At 33.0% G+C, this 9,360-nt stretch overlaps 1 protein-coding gene across 3 annotated transcripts; it reads right to left on the reverse strand.

Annotated features, from left to right (window-relative positions):
* Positions 1–2,103: 2,103 nt before the first annotated feature.
* Positions 2,104–4,839, reverse strand: LOC128209799 (uncharacterized). 3 transcript variants are annotated; one of them, XM_052914015.1, is made up of 4 exons: positions 4,717–4,839; positions 3,962–4,039; positions 3,028–3,168; positions 2,104–2,701 (listed from the first exon to the last, which is right to left on the reverse strand). In XM_052914015.1, the coding sequence occupies exons 2-4, from the start codon at positions 3,969–3,971 to the stop codon at positions 2,535–2,537; spliced, it is 318 nt and encodes a 105-aa protein (XP_052769975.1). In that variant the 5' UTR covers positions 3,972–4,039; positions 4,717–4,839; the 3' UTR covers positions 2,104–2,534. The 3 variants fall into 3 exon arrangements, with proteins under 3 accessions (XP_052769975.1, XP_052769972.1, XP_052769974.1); XM_052914012.1 differs by having other exon boundaries at positions 4,607–4,805; XM_052914014.1 differs by having other exon boundaries at positions 3,962–4,042; positions 4,715–4,778.
* Between the last annotated feature and the right edge of the window lie 4,521 nt (positions 4,840–9,360).

Consider the following 9,360-nt stretch of genomic DNA (forward strand, 5'->3'; position numbering starts at 1 on the left):
TTTCTACGTTCATGATTGTATTCCTATTACATTTCTACGTTTATGATTGTTTTTCTAGTACGCTATTCTCTTCATGATTGTATTCCTATTACATCTCTACCTTTATGATTGTATTCCTATTACATTTCTACCTTAATGATCGTATTCCTATTACGCTTTTCTCTTTATGATTGTATTTCTTCATGATTGCGCAGCCGTAGACAATAATTGTCTTTTTTCACAATTTCTACATCCAATAAAAATACATTTGAACATTATACGCTCTAAACGATATGAACATTCGTACTGAATTTAGAACTCCCGCCTCAAAGTGTTGATTTACAACTCTATACTTTGATGACGACATGGCCTTATTAACAGAGTGGTTTAAGTACTTGATTTGTAATATATAGGTAGCATGCAGTTCGATCCACGTTACAGTTGGTAGCCTGCAACACTCTTTCGTTATTTTTGGACTAAATGGTGCTCAAATCATAGCTTATGAACCTTTAAATGGCTGTTTAAACTGACTAGAGTCCTTTTCTCTTAAAAATTCAGCTGCCAACACTGGTTCAAGTAAACTGAACAAGATTGATTGGTTGTCGCCTTGACATAACATACATTGTTTGGCATTTAACATTCCAGAACAAAAAAGTTTAAAATTGGTATTTTAATGTTAATTGCAATTTAACCCTTTAAAAACGCTTAAAATAAACGCATAAAAGTTAATATTTTGTTTACTCAAACATATCTATAAAAATGTTATTCACCGATTCAATGGCAATATATATAACTATTTATCAGTGTTACAACCTTATTATACTGTTGCTTAACATTGTATAATCATGGTTAACGTTTGCAAGTTTGTCTTGTGTTCTATGTCTTAAGCGTTTAACCCTGTGCCATTAAACGGGGTTTATGTTTAAACTTTTGACTACTAAGCTTGTTTCTGTATTTTTTCACATTAGTATTGATTTTAACATATTAACATATTGATATGGGATTCAAATACCAGGAAAGATTCCAGCGGTCTAAATTAACAACTTGTTAGATTAAACTACATGGGCTAACATCTAATTATGATTGTTCAAATTTATATAACATCTGTCGAACACATACAACTACTTGTGTTTTTCTTTCGGCAAGTATTTTGTTTAGGTGTGACGACTTTTACTTTTTTCATTTTTTTCAATTAACATTCTTTTACAGTGATAGGTGTAATATCAATATAACATGATACATATCTTACCTCCTCTAAGCAAGAATTGTATTTTTCCTATCATGCTAGATTAATTATAAGCTTTTTTGTGTTTTTACAAACTACACATCGATGTACAAAGTTGCTATTCCCTTGTATATTTTGCTACTTCGATGTATATGATTACCCTTTAAGTAATACTGTTGAAACAACTAACCATTTTACAGTGGTATATCAACTAGTGGAACATCGCGCATGTGGACTGGCCGTACAGCCGGGAAAACTTGTTGGTGTTATCACTGTTCACGGTGCTATAATCCTACTTTCCTATTTGTATTTGTATGCATGCTCAAATGTGTGTTCATTTTAACATATATACTTTTATTTCCAGGTCACAAGCTCATTGTTATTGTTTTTTTTATTTGTTATGTATGTTTGTTATTCATGTCGGAAAATCGCTCATTGAGCTAAATCTTCTTTTTAACTCATACACGACTTTAAATAAAGATTCTTGTATCTTTTATCTTGTAACAGCAGTTTTGTGAGTGCTTGTGGAAGCTGTAAATGTAGCCCCGCACTTACATTTAAATTTCGTCATGATTTCTAGTTCTACAGAGACTGAGAACAATAATTCTTTGGTTTGCATAATCTTGTGTTCTATGTCTTTGGTGTTTACCCTGTGCCATTAAACGGGGCTTATGTTTAAACTGTTGGCTACTAAGCTTTTTTCTGTAGTTTTTCAAATAAGTATTGAAGCAAGTTTAATTAATATATATTATTTGCAAAATTGTTTGTGTTCATGAAGCCCGACCACTGATGCAATGTTGACAGTCAACTACACTTGATAGTGTCCCATTGCAAGACTTAGCTAGAGAACTTTACACAATTAAGATAAAAAGGTCAAGAATATCTTTCTCACTAAATTTAATACCATACTCACTTCACCATAAAATACTGCATGATATATATATCATGTAAAATGTGAAACTGGGATGAAAAGATAAGTGAAAACATATGTTGGTCCTTTATGTTAAATATATGTAAATTATCTTTTTCAATAACGGTGCACTTACTTTTATGGAATCACCGCTATGCATTTGACGTTTAATTGAAGAGTAATGCTAATTGACATGTGATTTTATCAGTTTTCTGAAACTTTAAATGACTCAATGAAAGACTGCCTTTAAGAAAGTGTAGTTAAGTGAACATGTTTTTTTCATGGAACGTACGTATTATATTTTAACCCATTGATTAATTGATACAAGATTAAATATAGATGCACAAGTTCGTACTTATTTTTCACCAAAAAATGTTATCAAATAAATAACGATAATGAATGCTTTAACATTAATAACAATTAATTATAATTGTCGACGCATTTTTCATATGACGGTGGGTCCGGTATCTCTTGGTTGCTGACAACTGAAGTTCCCGGGGTAATTTGTCCGGTTTGAAAGGGCAGCTGAGCTGGGTATTGCTGCTGATCGTAAGGTGCCTGTCCCTGGGCCCTGAATGGTATCTGGTCTATAAAACCAAAGAAAAAACTACACGATTTAGCATTAGAAGTTGTTTTTTGTCTAAATAACTAATGTCAAAAGCCCAAATAAGACCACGTATTCATATAAAGGACAAAACCAGTATATATTATAAACTACATCACACTCACATCCAAAACTGTAAAAAGTTTATTCAAATAAACGAAATTCAAAGTTTCATTCAAGAAAATTAATAAACAGCAATGCAACACCGAAGAAGAAATTGTACAATGTTGTCAGAATAACCGAATTAAAACAGTCAAGGAAAACTCCGAGACGATGAATAATGTTGTTTTTTTTCAAAGAAAGTCTTACTCAGGACATAAGGACCGTAAGCCACTGTCAAGATGGTTTGTCTTTGCCTCTGGTGTGCTATCAGCTTACAGACACAGTAGATATTGATAACGGCAACAGCAATAAACGCACAGACAGCCAGAATTCCGCCGATGATGACTCCTACAGTGAATGCATGATGTAATACCCTTTCAAATGATACACACATGACATTGAGTCACGAGGCATCAATTTCTGCGAAAAGCTTGCTTAATTGTTTATTGAGTACCTTAAAGCTGCACTCTCACAGATTGAACGTTTTCACAACTTTGTTTTATTTTTTGTCATGGAAACCAAATCAATTTTTGAGAAAATGCATGGAAATCAGTTATATAAGACTGCTGACAAAAATTAGATCGCAGATTTCAATATTTAAGTTATATTTTGTATGTTGTATGCATGTTTCCTAACCGTAAGTAACGGTTTAATCCATACAACATTAATTTTCGAACGGAAATATGAAAATCTGCGATCTGATTTTTTGTCAGCAATCTTTTATCATTGGTTTGCAGATATTAACTCAAAAATTTGCTCTTTCCAAGACAAAAATAATAATAAAAAGTTGTGAAAACGGTTTTTATGTGAGAGCGCAGCTTTATTGCACTATTGCCACGTTCAACTATTTCATTGAGGCACTATACAGAACCTTCAAGTCTTGCGATATTTGATTTTCTGATTGTTTCTACGTTTAACATATTTTAAGTATGTTCTAAATTAATATTTTAGCTACATCGTTTTTTTTAATTAACGAAAAAAAGCTTGGCAACGTGTGTATTAACACAACAAATGTTTGTATAAATTTAACACACCCTCTTTGTGTAGGGCAGTTGGAATGAGAATGCTTGGACCTATTTATCTCAAAATTAAAGATATTTATTGATTTTTGTCGTAAAAGGATAAACAAATATGTCCATACCTTCGCTCATAGTCAATACAACTCTTGGTTACGCAATATGAGGACGAAAGCCGGCCGTACTTGTCACAATATTCAGCGCTCACCGACAAAATAAGAATATTAGATGAATTGTATTTAAAGCATACATCCGAGCGCTGAGAAAACCCTATATAATTATTTTAATAAGGATATATATATATATATATATATTGAATTTCAATGTAAATTCGAAAATAATTTTACAGAGTGATCGCAAGAAGCATTGTTCTCATGAATGTCTCAGCAAAGCTGGTAATATATTTCTTTATTTATTTTTATTTGAGTCTTACAATGAAATTTAACAAAGGTTCTGTTTATTTAATTATTGTGAAAAAGAGAATTTGATTGGCGTAAATAGGAAATTCGCGTGTTATACATAACGCATTAACGTCATATGGATTTTGAACATGTTTTACCTAGCATAGTTAACTATATGTAACATTAATTAAGCATTACGCGCACCAGCGCAGGTCGAAATGATAACAAAATTGATATTTTCACTGAGGTTAAATGACATCGGTAACACTTGCATAATGTTTTACCAAAAAAACCTCACAAAAGCGGATACTCTGTTGCAAAAGTCTATCACAGTGTCATTATTTATATACCAACTAATCCAAAAAATACCTTTCTTTTGTGTGAATTTTGTCAAGATTTCACACCAGTTGTACAACAAATATATACCAAATCAGTAGTTATAGCAACTTAATACAAATAAATTAACAAATAAAATATACCAAAATAAAGTATAAACGCCTGTTTTAAAAAACAAGAATATCCGCCATCTCTTTCATATATCACCAATTTGGTGTAAACCACGCGGCTTTACGAGTACACGTAACTTCCTTGTATTGACTGTCAAAACTTCCTAATTGTGGTATAAGGCTTATTTTAAATACCATGCAAACAAACCTATATCTTTTGTGAGTAATATGATTCAGTTTATATTCATACCACGGTCAACAGATATTAGGACAATAAGTACGGAAGTTATTCGGCTTTGTGCACAGTGTTTACAGCGTGGATATATTATATTTGTTAAAAGTTGTTTTAATGATCTTTGTCAGGTACACGGCAATTTCCGCCATATATGATCCACAAAAGAATACATTTGCACTTTTGAAGGTACTTGAAGCGTCCGGGTTCAAGTTCATGTAGTAAAAGTTGCTCTGTCTGTAACAAATTAAAGCCACACTATTGAATATCTCACCATTATTGGAACAGATATGCTACAGCGCAAAGTCCTTAGCTGAGGAAAGGATTAAAGTCAGTTAATACGAATTAAAACGACATTCTTTTCGGAATCAATAGCTATCTAAAGCTGGTCTGCAATTTTCTCAAATATTAGATCGATACTACATGGTAGCGGTAGGCTCTATATTTCGAATGCCTCCGTATCCTTAACTATTGCATTTTCTTGCGGTAAAAAAACTTATCTAGGATAAATAGCTCTATTATCTTAGTGCCCATTAGGCCATTGCTTGCAACGACATTCCTTAAGACATTTATGATATTTGAAAAGGAGGGTGGTGGGCTTTATTTAATGTATTTCATGGCGTGAAAGACCCTGCTTCTATTCGATGAAGTGGCTAATCAATTTGATTGTTTAATATTTATTTTACTCATATATTAACATTAACGAAATATAGCCCATAAGCTATATTTAACCTGCGACTGAATTAATCCATTCAGTTAAAAAATATCCACCTCTCCAATTTGCAAAGCAAATATTCACTAGCATATATTTCTCATACAACTTACAAAACTGCGTAAAAATAGTTGCGTGACAAATTAACCATCTAGTGTTACATTTATTGCAATGCATGGATTTCCATGTATAGCAAAAAGGCAACTGATACAGCTAATATGGTGCATGTTGTTCCAAGCAAACAGCAGTTTGATACGTTAAAAAGTAACGTATAATAAATCAATAATCAACAATCTTAGGGCTTTCCCAGTCTCAAATTCATTACATAGTACATCTTACAAAATAAGTAAATACAGTTTCAATTCCTCAATTACATAAGACACCTTACATTAAAATCAATATCAACAAGTAAACAATACAAATAAAATTGCCGGAAAACTGCTTCACAGAATGATCTATAATGACAGAAATGTTAACTGCCATCACCAAATTCAAATTGTAGTAAAAAAAAACAATACTACAAACATATTCAACGAAATTAGCACAAAAATGCATGTTTTAAAACATAGCAACATATGTTTTACTCGACATTTATTATTTATCGTCACAATACAGTTCCATGACCGTATGTCTTCTTTGTATTTTTTTTTATTCAGAGTTTAACGTTTCTAGCTCGTACTTTGACTTAAAGTATATATTCCAGTATATCAGGTGAGCCACGGAAGGCTATTATGCAGGCACGGTCTGACTCTGTTAAACGCCATTGCAATTGGTTCCTCTCCAAACTGTTGTGCTTCAACGTCAAAACTTGTGTCGGTTTCACAAGATGCTTGAAACAGATTGTTTGTGGCCTTTGAGCAAATGTATAAATCGCCTGTGCTAGGATCGGCAACGACACAGCCAGTGCGTTGAATGTCGATTTCGGACCAATCTTGTTTTTGCTTTCGTCGCTGACATGTATAGATTCTTTTCTGGACTTAGTACCAAGTACTTAGGATTATTGAAAAGAGGTTTCCATCCTTTATTGTCTATTTTTTGTAGACTTTTCCTGTAAGCGCTATGATTTGTATCATCCCATGTTCTACCGCTGTTCTATAGGAAACTACTAAGCAACTTTCTAAACTACAGATGCCACGACAGTCTGCCGCTGTTTGGATTGTCTCCGGATTTCTACAGACTGTTAATGTGTACGTCTGTGTAAGTTCTGATCTTGTTGTCTTTTGGAAACGTCACGGCAAATTGTTGGTTATTTGGAAATTCAGCTAGAGCCAAAGGATCATTCATTTTTATTTTGTTTGCAGTCTACTTCTGTGTGTGTGTTTTTTGTTTAGTGTGAAACAACTTGATACAACTGGTCCATACGTCGACTACTACAATGCAAACTTGAGCAGTTGAAACCAAAATGCAAGAAATGAAACAATGTGATGTCCAATTGTGTGTTACAAGTTTGCAAGGAATCATTGGTTCTTTTGTGTCGTCTGCGTCTGTTTTGTTCTGATATTGATCTTCCTTCCTAAAAAGAAGAAAAGAAATGACTTGATGTGCAACTAACTGCTCAATTTTCTTCCCAGAAGTATGAAACTATTTCATTGAAAATGAAAAACAAAAAATGAAGTAAATGACGAAAAAGACTTACCTTTGATTCAGATCGACAATAGTGCCTTAAAAAGCACATAATTTGTTATTGAAATCTGGATCATATAGAATTGGAAAATAATTAAACGTATAGCATTAAAACATGCAGTCTGAGAATATATATGAATGCAAAAGAGAGTTCTTTTACTAGAAAACTCGAGCTGAAAATGTTTCTACATAATGTATGTTTCATTTACAACACCGACATTCAAGTATTTCATCACAAACTTATAAGTGATATTTGAGAGTCATTACCACCGGCTGTAAATGCATTTTCATTTACAACACCAACATTTAAGTTCTTCATTATTCACTTATAAAATATTATTTCAAAACCATTCCCGCCAAACAAATGTTATACCTGTGGATGGATTTTGTGATTGATCAGGCATTGGACTTGATGCAGCGTCTCTTACTCGAATTTCGACAACATTCTGAAAATATTTGTGATCACACAACTTGGGTGTAATCACATCTAAAAGTGTTTTCTTCAAAACTATTGCAACCGAATTGGAGTGCTTTTTGCACGTGCATGGATTTCGTCAAACAAATAAGTCCATTTATCAATCGTGTGTGTTTCAATTAGTTTTTTCTTTGTCCACGGTCCTGTGATGTTTTTCAAAATGAATAGGCCGGCATGTTTTAGCGAAATGGATTTCCATTCGCTTGGTGTATTAAATTGTGTAACATTTTTCATTTCTTTTTGGAATCATATAGCCATGTCTTTAAGAATAGACATCACAAGTTCTTCTTTGTAACTGGACAATACAACTACTTTCTCGTTCGTCAAAAATGACTGTGTTTGCTCCAAAACAGACTGTCTAATTTTGAATGTAGGCTTCTGCATCAAATTCTCCATAAATATTCTGCTGTTCTCTGGAATGACATATTATGATGTTACATCGGTAATATTTCTTCATGAATGTTAAAGTGATAGAAGTGTTGTAAATCGCTACCTGTATAATAATGTGTTTATTGTAAGTGTGTACTTATGTGGGAAAATACAAACTCCAGGTATATGTTTAAAGCGGCTAAGCGATAATAAATTGCAAGTAAATTGTGCGATCTACGTCATACAGGTTTGTGTAGGCCCGTGCAAAACATACGACACTAGTGTAAATTTCAATGATTTGTTCATGGATAGCCTCGCATATGCACAAGTATATGCACAAACAGTAAATAAATACCAACAAAATATTATAATCAGTCTTCAGAGGACCTTTCATCTTAAGGATATAGCTATCAACTGTTAACATAATATTTTACAGTGAACGAATGTTTCTCGAACATCATTAATGAAGTTGAACATACTGCTCCGTTTGTTGGAGACTAGCAAAGAAAAGTACGTCCAGTTCAGGAAACCCTTACGTCTCTAATTTATTAGTTTTTTGTCCATTACCGTTGCAAGCCATTCTAGGCCCGCTTTTTGTTTTGTTTTATTTATAAGACTATTGATTTATCAATCAAATTTGCAACACGGAGGCATGTCCATCTAAACTTTACGAATAATTCCATTTTTCCTGACGCTTGAATGTTATTTAAAGCATATAAATATTCACAAATATTGTCAAGTTGGATAAGTGTCAATCTGACTTCTGTCAACGAACTTGCTTATGGCAATGGCAGAGCGTATTCATGGGATATTATGATAGGACGCTTTTCTGGTCGCCTATATCATGCTGAGTTCGGTGTGTTAATACGTATATGTCGAGACCGCAGCTCGAGACGAATACATGTTTACTTACCGAACGAGGCGTGATGCACGCCACCAGAAAAGCGTACGATCGTATTATCCCATTTATTATATACCTACTTTAATTATTATTCCTTTTTATTTTTCGGTTTCAATTTTATTTAAATTTACCAGCATCTGACAAATGTCAAAATATGGAATGGCTTGCGCGTATGAATGTGTTAGGTATGTTTGTGTTATGAAAATCAAGGGAGGCTAATCCAGCGAAATGAATTCAGAAGTTACAGAATTCAATTTTTATTGAGCAATTTAAGAAGAAAATATTTTATATCTCAGCGAAATAAAAAAAAATGTTATACGATTCAATTTTCAAATGTCACAGCGCCAAAAATAACAAACATGAAC

The sequence above is a fragment of the Mya arenaria genome, chromosome 11 (genome assembly GCF_026914265.1).
Source record: "Mya arenaria isolate MELC-2E11 chromosome 11, ASM2691426v1".
Classification (NCBI taxonomy): domain Eukaryota; kingdom Metazoa; phylum Mollusca; class Bivalvia; order Myida; family Myidae; genus Mya; species Mya arenaria.

Coding starts and splice junctions, on each gene's coding strand:
- LOC128209799 (XM_052914015.1), bottom strand. Junction 2,702..3,027: donor TTACGGTCCTTATGTCCTGA/GTAAGACTTTCT, acceptor TTGGTTTTATAG/ACCAGATACCATTCAGGGCC.